The 19,228-nt window shown below is 40.9% G+C and overlaps 1 protein-coding gene across 2 annotated transcripts in view; it reads right to left on the reverse strand.

Moving 5' to 3' along the window:
- The window catches only part of ATP8A2 (ATPase phospholipid transporting 8A2), an 861,270-nt gene that overhangs the window by 391,168 nt on the left and 450,874 nt on the right, over positions 1 to 19,228 (reverse strand). For both annotated transcript variants that reach the window (XM_075851660.1, XM_075851661.1), the window contains 2 exons: positions 12,037 to 12,220; positions 8,672 to 8,782 (listed from right to left, as the gene is read on the reverse strand). In XM_075851660.1, coding sequence (XP_075707775.1) covers positions 8,672 to 8,782; positions 12,037 to 12,220 — 295 coding nt within the window. The remainder of the gene's footprint in view (positions 1 to 8,671; positions 8,783 to 12,036; positions 12,221 to 19,228) is intronic.

The raw sequence follows: 19,228 nt of genomic DNA on the forward strand, positions 1-19,228 counted from the left end.
CACGTTTTTTACGGCCGTTTTTGGAGCTGTTTTCAATGGAGTATATGAGAAAACGGCTCCAAAAACGTCCCAAGAAGTGTCCTGCACTTCTTTTGACGAGCCGTCATTTTACACGCCGTATTTTGACAGCGACGCGTAAAATGACAGCTCGTCTGCACAGAACATCGTAAGACCCATTGCAAGCAATGGGCAATGTTTGCTGACGTATTGGAGCCGTCTTTTCAGGCGTAATTCGAGGCGTAAAACGCCTCCATTACGTCTGAAAAGAGGTTGTGTGCACATACCCTAAAAGTCCATTTGCACCGGCCAATATGGCTGTGAAAACGAGCGCCAAGCAATGAGACTGAGCTCATTTGACCAATCTTTGACCCCTGTAAAAGGGCCTTAAAGAGGCTCTGTCACCAGATTTTGCAACCCCTATCTGCTATTGCAGCAGATAGGCGCTGCAATGTAGATTACAGTAACGTTTTTATTTTTAAAAAATGAGCATTTTTGGCCAAGTTATGACCATTATTGTATTTATGCAAATGAGGCTTGCAAAAGTACAACTGGGCGTGTTTACAGTAAAAGTACAACTGGGCGTGTATTATGTGCGTACATCGGGGCGTGTTTACTACTTTTACTAGCTGGGCGTTGTGTATAGAAGTGTCATCCACTTCTCTTCACAACGCCCAGCTTCTGGCAGTGCAGACACAGCCGTGTTCTCGAGAGATCACGCTGTGACGTCACTCACAGGTCCTGCATCGTGTCGGCACCAGAGGCTACAGATGATTCTGCAGCAGCATCGGCGTTTGCAGGTAAGTCGATGTAGCTACTTACCTGCAAATGCTGATGCTGCTGCAGAATCAACTGTAGCCTCTGGTGCCGACACGATGCAGGACCTGTGAGTGACGTCACAGTGCTGCACTGCCAGAAGCTGGGCGTTCTGAAGAGAAGTGGATGATACTTCTCATCAGAACGCCCAGCTAGTAAAAGTAGTAAACACGCCCCGATGTACGCACATAATACACGCCCAGTTGTACTTTTACTTTTCAACACGCCCAGTTGTACTTTTGCAAGCCTCATTTGCATAAATACGAAAATGGTCATAACTTGGCCAAAAAAGCTCGTTTTTTAAAAATAAAAACGTTACTGTAATCTACATTACAGCACCTATCTGCTGCAATAGCAGATAGGGGCTGCAAAATCTGGTGACAGAGCCTCTTTAAGGCAAGTATATGGCTCCAAAATCAGATTTTAATGAGATTGTCTTCTGTTGGGCCCCGTTGTATTAGGGGTCAATTGTTGTCTTGGGCCCCCCATAGAATCCTTTGGTGCTCTGGTGGGCCAGTCCAAGTAAACATTGCATCAAACAAAGATTGCATAAATAGCTTTAGAGATATTGAATGGCAAGAACCACTCCATTTTCTGCATCGGCTACCAATTTGTCATCGCTAGGATAAGTGGAAATATTGTAACACTGCTTTAATATGGCATCACGTGAAACAAAAAAGTTTCTGATAATCTAAAAGTTCAGATTAGCAAATATTTGACCTGTTCATATGGAGCATTTTGCAGGCAGAAAAATCAGCCTCAAAATTTTGCTGAGTTTTTCGGCCACGGCAATTGAGCGCCGCAGGTTAAAAACACCACAAAAAACGTAATCTCTGCCTCCCATTGATGTCAATGGGAGGTCAGAGACGGAACCGCCTGAAGAAAGGGCATGTTACTTCTTTTTCCCGCGAAGCAGTAGGCAATTTCTGGCTTTTTTTTTGTGCTGTTTCCGACACGGTTTCCGCATCAAAAATAGAACCAAAATACTCTGTGAACTAGCCCTTAGAGTTTATCCAGGAAGATACACTACCGTTCAAAAGTTTGGGGTCACCCAGACAATTTTGTGTTTTCCATGAAAACTCACACTTATATTTATCAAATGAGTTGCAAAATGACTAGAAAATATAGTCAAGACATTGACAAGGTTAGAAATAATGATTTTTATTTGAAATAATAATTTTCTCCTTCAAACTTTGCTTTCGTCAAAGAATGCTCCATTTGCAGCAATTACAGCATTGCAGACCTTTGGCATTCTAGCTGTTAATTTGCTGAGGTAAGCGGGAGAAATTTCACCCCATGCTTCCAGAAGCCCCTCCCACAAGTTGGATTGGCTTGATGAGCACTTCTTGCGTACCATACTGTCAAGCTGCTCCCACAACAGCTCTATGGGGTTGAGATCTGGTGACTGCGCTGGCCACTCCATTACAGATAGAATACCAGCTGCCTGCTTCTTCCCTAAATAGTTCTTGCATAATTTGGAGGTGTGCTTTGGGTCATTTTCCTATTGTAGGATGAAATTGGCTCCAATCAAGCACTGTCCACAGGGTATGGCATGGCGTTGCAAAATGGAGTGATAGCCTTCCTTATTCAAAATCCCTTTTACCTTGTACAAATCTCCCACTTTACCAGCAGCAAAGCAACCCCAGACCATCACATTACCTCCACCACACTTGACAGATGGCGTCAGGCACTCTTCCAGCATCTTTTCAGTTGTTCTGCGTCTCACAAATGTTCTTCTGTGTGATTCAAACACCTCAAACTTCGATTCGTCTGTCCATAAAACTTTTTTCCAATCTTCCTCTGTCCAATGTCTGTGTGCTTTTGCCCATATTAATCTTTTCCTTTTATTAGCCAGTCGCAGATATGGCTTTTTCTTTGCCACTCTACCCTGAAGGCCAGCATCCCGGAGTCGCCTCTTCACTGTAGATGTTGACACTGGCGTTTTGCGGGTACTATTTAATGAAGCTGCCAGTTGAGGACCTGTGAGGCGTCTATTTCTCAAACTAGAGACTCTAATGTACTTGTCTTGTTGCTCAGTTGTGCAGCGGGGCCTCCCACTTCTCTTTCTACTCTGGTTAGAGCCTGTTTCTGCTGTCCTCTGAAGGGAGTAGTACACACCGTTGTAGGAAATCTTCAGTTTCTTGGCAATTTCTCGCATGGAATAGCCTTCATTTCTCAGAACAAAAATAGACTGTCGAGTTTCACATGAAAGCTCTCTTTTTCTAGCCATTGTGAGAGTTTAATCGAACCCACAAATGTAATGCTCCAGATTCTCAACTAGTTCAAAGGAAGGTCAGTTTTATAGCTCCTGTAAACAGCAAAACTGTTTACAGCGGTGCTAACATAATTGCACAAGGGTTTTCAAGTGTTTTCTAATCATCCATTAGCCTTCTAACACAGTTAGTAAACACAATGTACCATTAGAACACTGGAGTGATGGTTGCTGGAAATGGGCCTCTATACACCTATGTAGATATTGCATTAAAAACCAGACGTTTGCAGCTAGAATAGTCATTTAGCACATTAACAATGTATAGAGTGTATTTCTGATTAATTTAATGTTATCTTCATTGAAAAAAACTGTGCTTTTCTTTCAAAAATAAGGAAATTTCTAAGTGACCCTAAACTTTTGAATGGTAATGTAGGTATATACCTCCCTATCGGAAATTGATGGATGGTTGGATGCCATATTAAAGAATTTTAGATGTATAACATTTATTAAAGTATTCTTTTTAATTAAATTTAACAAGTTGTCTTCTGTTCCTTGAGAAGTAAGAAAGCAACAAGACTTGTAACTGATAGGCCAATTAATATGCATATGATATGGCATGTGCTTTTAAACAAAACATATAGGATGTAAATGTGTATTTCTCCAAAAAATAGAAAAATAAACCAGTAGTGGATTTGAGTCTGGCACAGCCACAATATTAGGGATTCTTTGAGGTACATTCTTTTTAGACCACCCAAGTCTGTACTTCTTGAAATACTTACTGGGGCTGAAAAAAATCTGTCCTATTTTATAAGTTGCAAAATTTACACACTAAAAACAGCTAATACTGAAAATCTGACTCCAATAAGTAAATGTTAAGGAGTAAATTCAAATGAATGTTCAATTTTCTACTTAACTAATAAAAATAATTATTTTGAACACTTAAAAGTTGTACCACCTCAACATACAACAACCGCTCAAAAAGCTAAAAAGTGAAAACATTTCCAGTACTCTTCCATCAAACCATCAAGGATGTTATTTCTCTATTAAGTACAGTGAGTGGACACTTAAACTCTTCATGTCCTCAGGCCAACAAGTATCTGTATAGACCAAAAATGTAAAAGGGAAATCCACCTAAAAGTGATCTTATGATATATCATTGAGATGTCAAAACTACAATGGTAGAGTCCGTAAACTCAGACTTCTAACGATTTCCCAAATTATGGAGCAGCGAGATGCAATTCCGTCACATGTATTCTCTGAACGGGCCTTTTAAAGCAATAATGTTTTGCTTAAAATGTTGTTTTAGAGATTTGAAGTCAATTAAATCTATGGCCAGTGTCTACGGGGTTCAACCACTCGATAAGGCCAGGATCACACACGCAGTTCTGATGCAGTTTATGGTGACGTTTTTTTTAGACAAGGCCAGAAGTAGATCCTAAAGCAAGAAACGCTATAAAGAAAAGATTGATTCATCTCTTTTCTTTTGTGTCCACTCCTGTGTTCGGCTAAAGAAACAGAGCCAAAAACTGCACCAAAAACTGCATCAAAACAGCATATATGTGATCCTGACCTAAGGCACTAAAGCTCATTAGCTCTGAAAATGGGTGGTGGTCACGGACTCCACCAATATGATCTTCTGACATGTACCAGGTCCCCCCTTTGTAACCTCTATATGCCCTAGTAGGCCATATGGAAATGTTATCCTGATAACACTTTTATGGAAACAAAAAGATTTAATCTAACAAGTCACTGAATCATGAATGTATGTGGAATTTCACATCATAGCGTAATTTGGGAGTATGATTGATGTCAGATTATTCTATCTAAAGTCAAATACGAGATGAAGAGAAATACAGCAACAATCCTTCAACCCCAAAACCAAATGTCAAAGATTTCATGATGTGTTCCAAAGGCGGTCAGCACTCCAACTTGGCGTGGTGAACATGGAAGGGAAAATATCCCAAAGATTCCAATGTAAAACAAAACTCTGGGCACTCACTGGATACTTTATAACTTCTTCTTATAAAGTACCCAGTGAGTGCCGGGAGTTTTGTTTTACAAAGATTTCATGAGGGTCAGGTATTACAATTCAAGGTTGCCGGGAAATCATCCTATGTCCATCAAGAACCAAGGGGATGCGGTAGACCATCAGAGTGGGTTGAGTAGGAAACATTGACCCCAAGCACAGGCCGGACAGTAGAGCAGGAAAGACAGTGGATAAGTAGTTCTCTATATTTTGATCTCTCTCTCTAAATATATATACATATATATATATATATATATATATATATATATATATATATATATATATATATAAAACTGTATGTTATAATATCCACCTACTGTATATTTCTGATGGATTGGAAATGCTCCAAAAATTAATTCCAGTCATGGCTGAGTGTTTCCAGGCTTTGGCCTTCTACCAAAATAGTCTGCCCTCTTGACTTTCTAATGCTTCTCAGAATCCTATGTGCTGGCAGTGAACTGAATGAGTCCACGTAGTCTCCCAAAGTGAAGAACTGTATATGTATTGTCAGGAAGCCAGAAAGACGCATCAATAAAATATTTAAGATTATGCGCTTCTACTTGCTTAGATTGTGTAGCTAATAGATACAGAGATGTAAAGCTAACAAATCTTGTCGGATGAGTATAAGTCTATTTTATGGAACTGAGCATGCCAAACTGCATAGTCTTCCTAAGCTCCTTCATACTTCATTTCGTATTGATGTAGAGACCCCCACTCACTCCTTAATATCACAATAGTGTCTGGCAGTGTCTAGTTCTAGTAACAATCCCAGGTCTTAGGGTAGAGAGAGAGTGATGGTTTCTTGTGTAGCACAATGCCTGGTAGTGTTTGACTGCAACTTGAGTCATATAATGCAACTTTCATATGTCTTGTGTTGTGCAGAACTTCTTTCCACCATTGAATAGAAATCAATTTCCATTGAGTTCTCTTGATGTAGCCCTTGATGTTCTCTTGATGTAGCCCTCAGAGACTTCGGCATTGTTGGCACAGTTCTATCTCATATCCATAGAGCTATCTCATCTTCATAGATCTATCTTATTAGCTATCTTGTATCTATTTATCTCATATCTTTATCCATCAAAAACAATCAGCCTTTGTATACATATAGGTACACTTATTTTTTCGGCTTCAGGCTATAAATAAGAAATAAAATAACAGAAAATGAGCCAATACGATGTAATGTTGGTCCTAGAATATCTACCCTTTATATTGTACCCAGGGAGAAAATTCCAGCCAGTAATGATAATCCTTCCCCTACACTGTGGTACACATGTGAGCAGCACATTTACTAAAATAGAATGTATATCATGCAAAGTGCTGTGGCCTGCAAAAAAGTACAATCGCCTCTGTAATCACATATTCTCCATCTCCCGCAAAACAGGCCAAATAAACACAGACTTGCTTGTCAGGAGGTTTAGTAATTCATCCATTCTAAATGGGCACTACACAGTTAGTGGATATTCACCAATTCTAAACAATGTGCACACGTGAAAAGAAAAAAAGGTGCAGTCGGTTTATTTTTGTACAAGAGATTCAGCAGAACTGACTTAAGCCCATGCCCGGAAGTGCTGCTCTTCCTGTTATAAGACATCTGCCGAGCAATGTATTTTTATTAGATCCCATGAGCCTTGCACTCTGTTCAGCTGCACCTACTTTGCGTTTTACAAAGTCAACCTGAAGTCAAAAATATTTTCATAGAAATTTTAAAGTATTTTTAAGACATTTCACTGCCACACCCATCATGGAATAAAACAGAAATTCTACAACATACAATGAGACGTGTGCATAAATAACTCTTTTTTTTTCATTGATGTTGCCTCTGAGATCAACGGATCCTTGGGGGTTCTGGCCTTTTTAACCTCTACTGATCATCTGTAATCGCTGGGGGAAGCTCTGTGCAGCTGCTTATTTCTCCAGCAGTGGCCACTGCAGGAGAATTGTAGTATTACATAGCGCCCATTCAAATAAATGGAATGACCATACACACATTGAGATGGCCAAAGCTAGAGACGCTATTTGCAACATCTCTCTGTTGTGACTCATACAGGGGAATACTGAACGGAGGATCCTGTTCTATGATGTCCATATGCCATTATAGAGCTGATAGAAAGAGGTTGTTCAGATGGGAAAAATCCATTAATTCAAGCAGTGTCTGTGACAAAGTCTTTCAAATGTCTTACAACACTTAAAAAAATTCTGTTTTCAGGATATGGTGTGTTTGTTATGGTGGAGGTTATGGCACTTTTTTTTGCCGTTCTGATGCAGGTTTCCCGATTGACTTCAAAATCGCAGATGGTAAGACAACGAGACTGAACTGCAATACCACCCACAGCCCATGGATAAGTGGCCACATTCTTAAGAAGACACTATTGCCAACAACTATTTTATCTTCTTTTTTTTTTAAAGTAGTATTAGCTGCATGGATTTTATTTTTTCACTTATTTTTCTTCCTTTCAATCATTTTATATTATTTTATATACGTTTGTTTACTTGCGTAAATTACCACCTTCTTCAGATAACCCTACCCTCACTTTCAGGTATTATTGGTCCTCTTTAGACATCATATAAAATTATTTTCAATAAAAGCATATTCAACATAAAGTAGACATAGACATGTGATAACTGCACCACTACTGACATGCTTAATGCAACATACATGATCCTCTTTTGCCCCATAGGACAGGGTTTGCCAGCACCCATAGACATTAGACTGTGAATAGCCTGATGTCCATGGTTAGCTTAAAGGGGTTTCCAGGATTAAAAAAGACCTGGCTGTTTTCTTCCACAAATAGTGACCATCTTGTCCATGGATTGTGTTTGGTATTGCATACAACCTGTGGACAGGTGTGCCGCTGTTTTTGAAAGAAAGCAGCCATGTTTTTCCAAACTTGGACAACCCCTTTAAGTCACGGGAGAACATAAGGCTCCTTATCACAATGTAATGAGTAGTAGTCAAGTTGTACACATACACATTTCTTGATACGTTTTGTAACATGATTGAAATTTCGGGGTGTGTCACAAACAGCATAGTTGACAAGCTCTAGATGTGGTATGTCCAGTGCAGACGTGATCGCTGCTCTCCTCTGACCTCTCCAGACAGTGGAGGTCACCGGTATCATTTCATCAGAGATATACATATCAAAGCAGAAGAAGTTTTCAAGTTGTATTTAGTAGCTGTAAGGTCTAGCCTAGGATTTAGACGTGGATTTGTTTGCTGGACAGAAAGAATAACTGCACAGCCCTATACCCGCCAACATTAAGCTATGCAAACTTGTGTTTGAAGTTGAAATATAAAGAGCTGGGAAGGTCTACAGTCAGTACTAAGGAGCCTGGAACATGTGCCTGTACAATATTGTGGCAGCTGTCTTATGCACTTAATGGATTTTGTGCTTGGTGCATATCATTCAGGAGGGTTTGTGAATACAGTAAGTTGAGCCATTTTTAGAGGGATCTGTGCAAGTGATGTTAAGGGAAACTCGCCACCAGATAAATGTCTGTGTCATACTTGTCTGTTATACTTGGCTTAAGTTAAGACCAAGCAGCGGATGTGCCTTACAGACTTGTAGACAATACTTAGCATGCTGGCTTGATGTTCTTGTTTGGTTTGCCATTAATCTTACCTCAATGATGTAAAGGACCACATTCTTGTAGAAACAGTAGAGGATACATTTGGTTACTCGATTGTAACTCCAAGCACCATGGACAAGAAGAAGTTTCTCCAAATAAGAAAACTACGAAGAAGAACATAATGAGAAATTAGATGGGATATTTACATTGTTACTCTGCTCAACAAATATTTTTGGCCAGGGAGCAGTTAGAATAAATGTAAGAATATAGCTTAAAAAGGATCAGTCAGCTCTCCTTCCAGATGATGGGACTAGTCCAGTCTTGAAACTGGTCAGATCCATTTTATATAATTTTATCGTGTTTTAGCAAGTTATGCCTCCCAAGATCTGTTTTTTTTTTGTTCAAAAAACAAGGCTTTTATTTATACATCCTGCCCAAAGTGGAGTTTTATTACTAGCAGTGCCTCCAAAAATCTCTATTTTATTTCTACATTGCAGTCAGCTCTCTTAACATGTCTGTTTTAGTAAATACAAAATTAAAATTCTGGAGCATCTTTTCTTAGAACTCTGCATGGTGCCATTCCTCTGTTATTCCTCCTGGGACTGTGAGCACTGATTGGACAGTGTTAAATTGTGTAGGAATACACCCACAACTGGTAACACCAAGTTTTCAATTAATTCACAAATTTGTAATAGGTGTAACAGGAGAATGGTGCAATGATGAGTTCTAAGAAAAGATGTTCCAGAATTCTTATTTTATGGGTGATACAAGTATTTACTAGAACAGAGGGCTGCCAGGTCCTCTTTAAAGGGGTTGACTAGTCCCTAAAAATTGATGACCTAGCCATCTGGACTGGACAACCCCTTTAAGGAAGCCATAGTCGTAACATTTTTGTATAAACTGGCTGGATTGAGTAACAGCATAAGGGCTCAAGGATAAGGTCATATTACAGCTCCTTGCATGAGCCACAAGTTTAGAGCCGGGGACTGATCGGATCCCATCTTGTTAGATCGATGGTAACAATGGCTTTTCTTGTCCTGATCCTGTCCTTTACTCCTGTTTGCACATTATTGCCTATTTAATGGAGCCCATTCAGTAAATATCATGGCCCATGCAGTGAGGGAGGTGAGTGGCCGCTTTTTTGGACTCATTAGCTCGGGCTTTCTGACTACAGTACCATCTCTACTGCCTTGAGGATGGCCCCAGTATAAATGGCATGTGACAAATCCTGATTCAGATTCTGTATTAGGGCTCAGAGGTTTGAAGGAAGTAACATGAGTGAGGTGTATCACAGTCCACCACAATGTAACCATAATATTATAACCCTCACTCAGTCATGTTACAGTCAGAATGAAAATGTAACAGATAAGTTGCATGCTCTGAAATGCATTCTAGAAGGCTCTAAGTTCAGGCAGATAGCAGAGATTTTATTATACACACATAGCATTCATAAGGGACAGATCGGGAGTTCATCTGGCAAAAATGCATCAGCAAATTCAAATGTTCTGTGACCGGGGTCTTAACCGAGCTTTACAAATCATTAGGTAACAGAAGTTTAAATACAAAAACAAAAGTTTTCTTTCAAAACAGAGGAAAAAAATGAAAAACATTAAATGCAAGGTACATCGAAATGGCGGTCCAAGCAAGCCATTCACACATAGGGATACTTAGGCAGGATGGGAATAAAGCCGTGCTCTTTCCCATTATTGTGTTTTTCATACCAAACAGTGTACATGATACAAGCAAAATTGATCCAATCCCTTTGACCATCTACCAATAGTAATTTTAACACTGATCTTACATTTTCATTGAAAACTGCAAAGTGTAAACTCAGCCTTAAAGGGAATTTCAATATAAGGTTATGGATCAATAGGCTCGCACAGCTGCTGTAAGGATGAGATACGTACATTGATCTCCTATGCATGAAGCTACAGTCCTTGGTTAGCAAAAAATGTATAATACACTACCATATGTGATATGTGAAAATTTCAACTTTGAATAAATATAATTGTGGAGAAAGTTAATGAACCTGAAAGTGAATATCTACATTTGAACGCCTGTCATTTTTAAATGCAATATTCTGTGCTGATTGACGTCTTAATATATCTCTATAGTGGTCTGAGCTCTGTTTTTCTGATACAGAGCTCCAAATAGCCGGCTTTAGACAAAGAGTCAAATGATAAAACTCTGTCTGGCCGTAGCCACAACTAGGCGGAGCTCACTACATACTGTTTTATGTTAAAAGGGTAACAAACTTCTCAGACGTCATAGTGACATGTCAGAAGTTTTAATTGGTGGGGTCCGAGCACTGAGACCCCAACCAATCACTAAAACTAAGCAGCAAAAGTGCTCGTGTGAGCGGTCAGCCGCTTCGTTTCTGTTTCTGCTTTTTCCAGAAATCAATGTATCGGAGTACATGCTCAATAGAATGTCTATGAGCTCGTACTCTGCTACATTGGCTTTCCGGAAAAAGCAAAACAGAAATGAAGCGGCCCAGCGCTCACCCGGGCACTTCTGCCGCTTCGTTTTATCGATTAGTGGGGGTCTCAGTGCTCAGACCCGCACCAATCAAAACTTCTTACTTGTCAGTATGACACGTCAGAAGTTTGTTGAACGTTTAGGGTATGTGCACACGCTAGCTTCCTTTTACGTTTGAAAAGACAGACTGTTTTCAGGAGAAAACAGCTGCGTCGTTTCAGACGTAAAAGCTCCTCCTCGCATTATGCGAGGCGTCTTTGACGGCCGATCATTTGAGCTGTTCTTCATTGAATTCAATTTAGAACGGCTCAAATTACGTTTCAAAGAAGTGTCCTGCACTTCTTTGACGAGGCAGTCATTTTACGCGTCGTCGTTTGACAGCTGTCAAACGACGACGCGTAAATGACAGGTCGTCGGCACAGTACGTCGGCAAACCCATTCAAATGAATGGGCAGATGTTTGCCGACGTTATTGGAGCCGTATTTTCAGACGTAAAACGAGGCATAATACGCCTCGTTTACGCCTGAAAATAGGTCTTGTGAACCCAGCCTTAGTTACCCACGCTCCTAAGCTCTTCCTAGTGGTGGAAACAAATTTAAAAAAACCTGAGCCTTGACAGCCTTGTCCAGGAGACATATATTATATGTAGGAAGGGTGTTTAGATAAAAGCATCTTGAATGGCCCCTCTCCCCTGCTTCTTCAAGTCCCACAGTTGCTAATATGAAATTAAATTCCTTCCAAACATTATGAGACAGTTATCCAGAGCCAGATAATAATAAGAGAGCTACAGAAGGGCATCCAAGTTGCTGGCCTTGGTGGTTTGGTGATGGCAAAGATGATATCCCCAGATGATTTGTGTTAGATTCAGGGGCTGCCTCATGATACATGTATCTGATACCTCTGTCAACAGTCTACAACAGCTGCTGATTTGACTCCTGACCTGTGCTATGGAGTAATCGGAGGAGTTGGTTGCCTGCATGCCCTCATTCCCACTGATCCCAACTCCGACGTGTGCGGTCTGGATCATTCCTACGTCGTTGGCACCATCTCCAATTGCCAGCGTGATGGCATTTACATGTTTCTTTACCATGTCTACAATTTCAGATTTCTGCAGCGGAGACACTCTGAAAAGCAGAAGCAAATATGTCAATCAGCTACTGTGAAGTTACAAATTATACATGTCTTTCCAATGTGACAGCTGTAAACCAGATTTAGACCTACCCAACCTGCGTTTCTTGGAAAATGCTCCAGTTCAATAGTTAATATATACTGCAGATGTCAAACAATGTGTTTAAAAAAGCTGCTCTATGAAATCTTTCTATTCCATGAGATTTCCCTAGCGAATACTTTTCCTATTATTCTGCATTATAATGCACACAACTTCCAAAACTAAGTACATCCTACAGAGAAAGGGAGAGGATACCAATTCAGAACTAACTGCTCTCCACAATATTTCACCAGAAATCAGATGGAAAAGATTCAAATATTTTCAAACCTGAAACAGGAACTTGAATAAATGTTAAAAGTTTAAAAGTATTGTAATTGCTGAAGACAGGGATAGTGGAAACAAAAAATAACCTTTTTCCGCTATGAAAGAAACATAGAGCGACCATAGACAGGAGAAAGGCAAATAGCCATCAACTAATAATAAATGTACCGTATTTTTCGGACTATAAGACACACCTGACCATAAGAAGCACCCAGGTTTTAGACAACAGAAAATCGAAAAAAATTTCATATTTTACTATCTTTACAAAGAAAAAAGTATTTGTTAAAAAATATTTTGTTTTGTTTCACCACATTCTGAGAGCCATAACTTTTTTAATATTTTTTCATCGATTGAGCGGTGTGAGGGCTTTTTTTTTTTGCGGGACGAGCTGTAGGTTTTATTGGCACCATTTTTTGGTACATACGATTTTTTGTTCACTTTTTTTATTTCATTTTTAAGCGCTATAGTGACCAAAAAACTATTCTGATATCTTAAAAAAAATCCTTACGCCGTTCACCGTGCGAGTTAAATAATGGTATATTGTAATAGTTTGGATTTTTACGGACCCAGCAAAACCAATTTTTTTTTACATTGTGCTTGGGGAAAAAGGCGTTTTTTTACAAAACTTTTAATAGTTTTTTTACACTCCTGAAAATGTATCTAACTTTTTCTTACACATTTTATTAGTTCCCCCAGTGGACTTGAACCAGCGGCCACTTGGTTACATGTTGAATTACTGAAACCGTGTAACTCGCTGAGCTACGCTGTTTCCGTAATTCCCATAGTTGTGAATGGCAGTTACGGAAGCAGCGTAGCATGCGAGCTACAGTACTCTGTTTCCGTAACTACTATTCAGTTCTATGGGAGTTACGGAAGAAATCTTGCTAAAAAGTACCTGCATCTTATAGTGCAAAAAATACGGAAATAATCTTTATATATCGCCAACATATTCTGCAGCACTTTACAATTCAGAGAGAAGATGTATAGACAATATCAGACATTACATAGTGACAAGTTAATTTGCAATTCAAACATGAGGAGTGAGGACCGTGCTTGCAAGAGCTTACAATCTATGAGGATATAGGGGGGGGGGTCACATAATGTAAAAAGTGGTCGTTTTGGTCCAGTCATCCTTTATACACATGGGGTAGTACACATAAAGCTGCATGAGCCGGTCACCAGCCAGTATCTTTGTGTGACAGACATGAAGTGCATTGTGGTGCAAGGGATACTCTTAAATGACGGTATGAGGTTCTGAGGCCTAATATGATAGGGGGATGAGGGTTAAAGGATAGTAGTGAATTCACTGAATATTGTAGGCTGGCTGGCCTAAAAATACATGTTTTCAGAAAACACTTATTACTGGGGATGTTGAGAATTAAGGAGGCTCTATCACCACATTATAAGTGGCCTATCTTCTACATAATGTGATTGTCGCTGTAATGTAGATTACAGCAGTGGTTTTTATTTAGAAAAACTATCAATTTTGACGGAGTTATGACCTATTTTAGCTTTATGCTAATGACTTTCTTAATAGACAACTAGGCGTGTTTTACTTTTTGACCGAGTGGGCGTTGTGGAGAGAAGTGTACGACGCTGACCAATTAGCGTCATACACTTCTCTCCATTCATTTACTCTGCACATAGTGATCTTACTAGATCACTATGTGCAGCCACATACACGCACATTAACGCTACTGAAGTGTCCTGAGAGTTAATAGACATCACCTCCAGCTGGGACGTGATGTCTATTCACAATCCTGACACTTCGGTAACGTTTGTGTGGAATTTACAGCACAGCAAGCGTAATCTCGCGAGATCACGCTGTAAATGACAGCCCAGCGTGATCTCGATGTGCTGTACTGTAAGTCACACACAAACGTTACCAAAGTGTCGGGATTGTGAATAGACATCACGTTCTGGCTGGACGCAATGTCTATTAACTCTCAGGACACCAGTAATGTTAATGTGTGAGTAAGTAGCTGCACATAGTGATCTAGCTAGATCACTATGTGCAGAGTAAATGAATGGAGAGACGTGTATGATGCTGATTGGTCAGCGTCATACACTTCTCTCCACAACGCCCACTTGGTCAAAAAGTAAAACACGCCCAGTTGTCTAATAAGAAAGGCATTAGCATAAAGCTAAAATAGGTCATAACTCCGTCAAAAATGATCGTTTTTCTAAATAAAAAACACTGCTGTAATCTACAAAGTCTTGGAGATGGGAGTGGAAGGTTCAGATTATAAACGTAAACGTAAAACGTTGACAGAACATAGAACATGGATAGAGTGGTAGACATTGATGAGGGAGGAAATGTAAGGAGGTGCAGCACTGTGGAGAAGTTTGTGGGTGAGAGTAATAAGTTTATATTGTACTCTTTAGTGAATGGGCAACCAGTGCAGTGACTGACACAGGGTAGAGGCATTGGTATAGCGGTTGGCCAGAATGATTAGCCTGGCTGCTGCATTCAGGAGAGATTGTAGAGTTTAATGAAGGGAAGACCAATAAGTAATGAGTAATGAGTTACAGTTGTCAAATCGAGAATGAATCAGACCAACAATAGGAGTTTTGGCTTATTCCACAGTAAGAAAATGGCGGATTCTGGAAATGTTTTTGAGGTACAGATGTACTAAGTGTGCAGGTGATTAAATATAAGGATTCCACCATAAGCAGGATTGCTCAGATTGTTTGGGCATGCATGTTTTTTCAATAGAGGCAGTGCCTGATTAAGGTTGGTGGGGATCTCCAACCCACCTCAGGCATTTGGACCCCACGTGGCCCCTATCACAACCACATATAATAGAGGTGGCCATGCATGCTCGTTGCCCTCTCTACTGAAGACAATTGGTGGTAACAGCCAAGCCAGCCTAGCCAGCTCTCAGACTTCAAAAGAGAAGAGCCGTATGCATGCTTGGCCTCCTCTTCTTGGCTAGATAGGATCACCAAATGGTTTTCAGGGAGGGTATGTGGTGTAGGTCCCAAGGCACATGCCCCATTGGCCCTCCAAATAATCCAGCCCTGGAGGGGAGTATTTTACTGCAAGACACCTTTTATGGACATGTCTTCTAAACATTACTAGTAGTCGTCTTTAATAAATTGAGGAACTCCTTTAGTTAAAGATGATTGGTACCCTGAAAAATTAACCTTCTCATATGAAAGTTACACTGACATATGAAATATAATAGCCAGGGCCGAACCGTTCATGAGGTGAGATGAGCATCTCACCTCAGGCGACGACCTGCTGCCACTCTGAGGGGGCGGCGGCGCAAATCAAATCAGCCGCCGCTGCCACCCCCTCCTCCATTATAATTGTACCTACGTCTATAGGATGCAGATACAATTACATGCATAAGCGCTGAATGGCAGGGCATGGAACGCACCCTGTTATTCAGTGCCTTTCAATTACGTAAGTGGCGTGATTTCATCATGCCGCCGCTTGCGTCGTTGATTGACAGGGCAAGGCAGCCTGCCAATCAGCACCTTTTAATGACGGAAAGTTGAAAAGGGCCGATTGGCCGGGAAGAATGACTTGCCCTGCCACTCTGCGCCTTTTAACGAAGCAAGTGGTGCGATGACGTCATCGCACCGCTTGCCTCGTTCAACCCCAGCAAGCTTGCTCAAAAAAGAGCAGGCCTGCATTGCAAGAGGACGGCATAGGGAAGGGGTTTAGATGAGTATGTAAAGTTGTTTTTTTTTCTGTTAAAAGTGTGAGGGCTATATGTGGAGCACCACCTACAGGGGGGCTGTATGTGGAGGCTATATGTGGAGCATTATCTACAGGGGGTGGGGCTATATGTGGAGCCCTATCTACAGGGGGCTGTATGTGGGGGCTATATGTGGAGCACTATCTACCGGGGGGATGTATGTGGGGCTATATGTGGAGCACTATCTACAGGGGGCTGTATGTGGGGGCTATATGTGGAGCACTATCTACCGGGGGGCTGTATGTGGGGCTATATGTGGAGCACTATCTACAGGGGGCTATATGTGTAGCACTATCTATGGGGGGGCTGTATGTGGGGGCTATATGTGGTGCACTATCTACAGGGGGTGGGGGCTATATGTGGAGCACTATCTACAGGAGGGCTATATATGGAGCACTATTTACAGGGGGTGGGGGCTATATGTGGAGCACTATCTACAGGGGGTGGGGGTAATATGTGGAGCACTATTTACAGGGGGGTCTGTATGTGGTGGCTATATGTGGAGCATTATCTACAGGCGAGAGCTGTATGTGGGGCCATACATATGTGGAGCACGATCTACAAGGGGTGGGGGCTATTTGTGGAGCATTATCTACAGGGGGGCTATAAGTAGAGCACTATCTACAGGGGCTGGGGGCTATATATCGAGCACTATCTACAGGGTGGGGGCTATATGTGGAGCACTATCTACAGGGGGTGGGGGCTATATGTGGAGCACTGTGTACAGGGGGCTCTATGGTGGCACTGTCTACAAGAGGCACTATATAAAGGGGGCTCTATGGGGGCACGATCTACAGGGGACACTGTGTGTGTGGGACCCAGTGTATGGTGCTATTATAATCACAGACACGGTGTATGGTTCTATTAGGATTAGAGGTGCAGTGTACGGCACTACCATATTTAGGGGCGTTGTGTGTGGCACCATGAGAATTTTATCTTCGTTTATGGGTGCAGAAATGTTTGAAAAGTGAGAAGCTGAAGACATCTGAGTGGAAAACTGCAGAAATGGGCCATGGTCGGGAGAAGTCATCATATAGGTCTGGACCGGATGGAGATGTCACCTGTGAGTCACTTAATGTAAATGTTTATTCTGCCTTTAATCAGTACTGTAGTCACTGTATGATTTTTTTTTTGTGAGGCTGCTAGTGATGTAGAACAGCCATGGGGATGTCAATCAAGATCTGTGGTGTGCCATTTCAATTTTCGCCTCAGGCAGCAGAAAAGCTAGAATCGGCCCTGATAATAGCCAGTCACATAACAAGTAGGCAACAGTTCCATTCACGATGTGCATGTTAAGTAGTGCTTGGAGCACCTTCCAGCATAAGTTACATATGCAGCGGGACATTTAGTAAGGAGCTTATTGTCCCTGCAAAACAAGTTGTTAAATAAAAAAGCAAATAAACTTTAAAAAGTTCAATGGTGCCAAAATAGTTTTATAAACTTCTACATATCGGGCTTCAACACTAGCATAACTAAAAATAGTCTGCCTTACTAATTATGAACATCTTTCTTTTTTGAAGCTCCACCAGAGTTTTCTTCACCTGTTTTTCCGGCTTCTACTAGTAAACATTTTTATTTTTTTCAGATTTCATATTTTTATGGATTTCAGATAAAGTGTGATACACAACGTGAAGTCCATGAATTACTTTCTATAAAATAGAAGCAGGACTTTTTACTGTGCATAGGGAGAAAAGTGCCAATAGGTGTCCGGAGGGCGGGGGGAGGTGCGAGGAACGTGAATATATGACTATACCTCGACTCATCGGCTGCCTCTCTGTAGTATACGATCCAAATACACAAAAACTACAGAACATTACGAAGTGATAGCACGCTAAAACTTCTGCGTGTCTGTCACTTCTTTATGCTGCCCCCAGACTGGGCAGCATAAATATATGACGGATTCGCTTTAGGCGCAAATATATCTCACATCCCACCTTTGCTACAATTACAGGACCCACACAAACTGAAAGTCCATCCACAAAACATATTTAGGGCCCCTCATGACCAATTTTATCCATGTTAATACTCATGCACTGTGGCATTCTGGTATGTATGTGTGCATACAGATGCAGCAAACTTTAACTTGACTTGTAACGTGTTAAATACACTGGGGCAAGAAACTTTACCTTGACTTTTTCAATGGCTTTTGTTGTGTGATATCACACTACAAGAAGTTATCAAAGTCAAGATAAACTTTGCTACATCTGTGTGTGCCTTGGACAGATGGTTCTTACTGACTTGTACTTATGGGAAGAGGCCACAAGTTGTTTGCCTCCACTTGCAGGAAACAGTCATTCTTTCAAGTTTAGCAAGGTGCAAAAAAAGACATGCAATGAAACCAGAGCAATAAAGTTCCTTATAGGAAGACGATTTATGGGCCTTTCCGCCAGACTGAGTTTATCTTTGTGTTCCAGTGTAAGTACAGATCAAGCTCTCCGCAGTTCATTAGGGATAATAATGTAACACGTAGACCTTCCTGCTCTGTAACACTTAGCTTCTATTGTGTATAGATCTGGTTTGACTATCATTTTCTATTGATAAATACCTTGTTATAAACTGATTTGCCAAGAAAGGCTAGGCTTAGCCCCAGGTGTGCCAAGACAGCGCTCCTGAAATGTGTTCCAGATGAGTTCTGAAATAACAAAATCTGCAAAATGACATTTCCACTTCCAGAGGCACCAAGGTTATTATTCCTGCAGCCCAGTCAATTTCTTTCAGACGGCCTTTGATAGAGTAGTTGCAATCCAGTCATTGCCGCTCAGATGTTGGCCTCTGCCTTATGTAACATTGTGGGGTTACTGTTACATGGCTTGGAATGGAAATGCCTCACACCTGAAAAGCTAGTAGGACTGAGCTAGGAGAACAGTGTGAACGCCTTCCTCCTTCTTCGCCTTTCTTTTTAATAACATGGTAATTATATGGCCAGATGTATTGTT

This window comes from Rhinoderma darwinii, chromosome 2 (assembly GCF_050947455.1).
Source record: "Rhinoderma darwinii isolate aRhiDar2 chromosome 2, aRhiDar2.hap1, whole genome shotgun sequence".
NCBI classification, from domain to species: domain Eukaryota; kingdom Metazoa; phylum Chordata; class Amphibia; order Anura; family Rhinodermatidae; genus Rhinoderma; species Rhinoderma darwinii.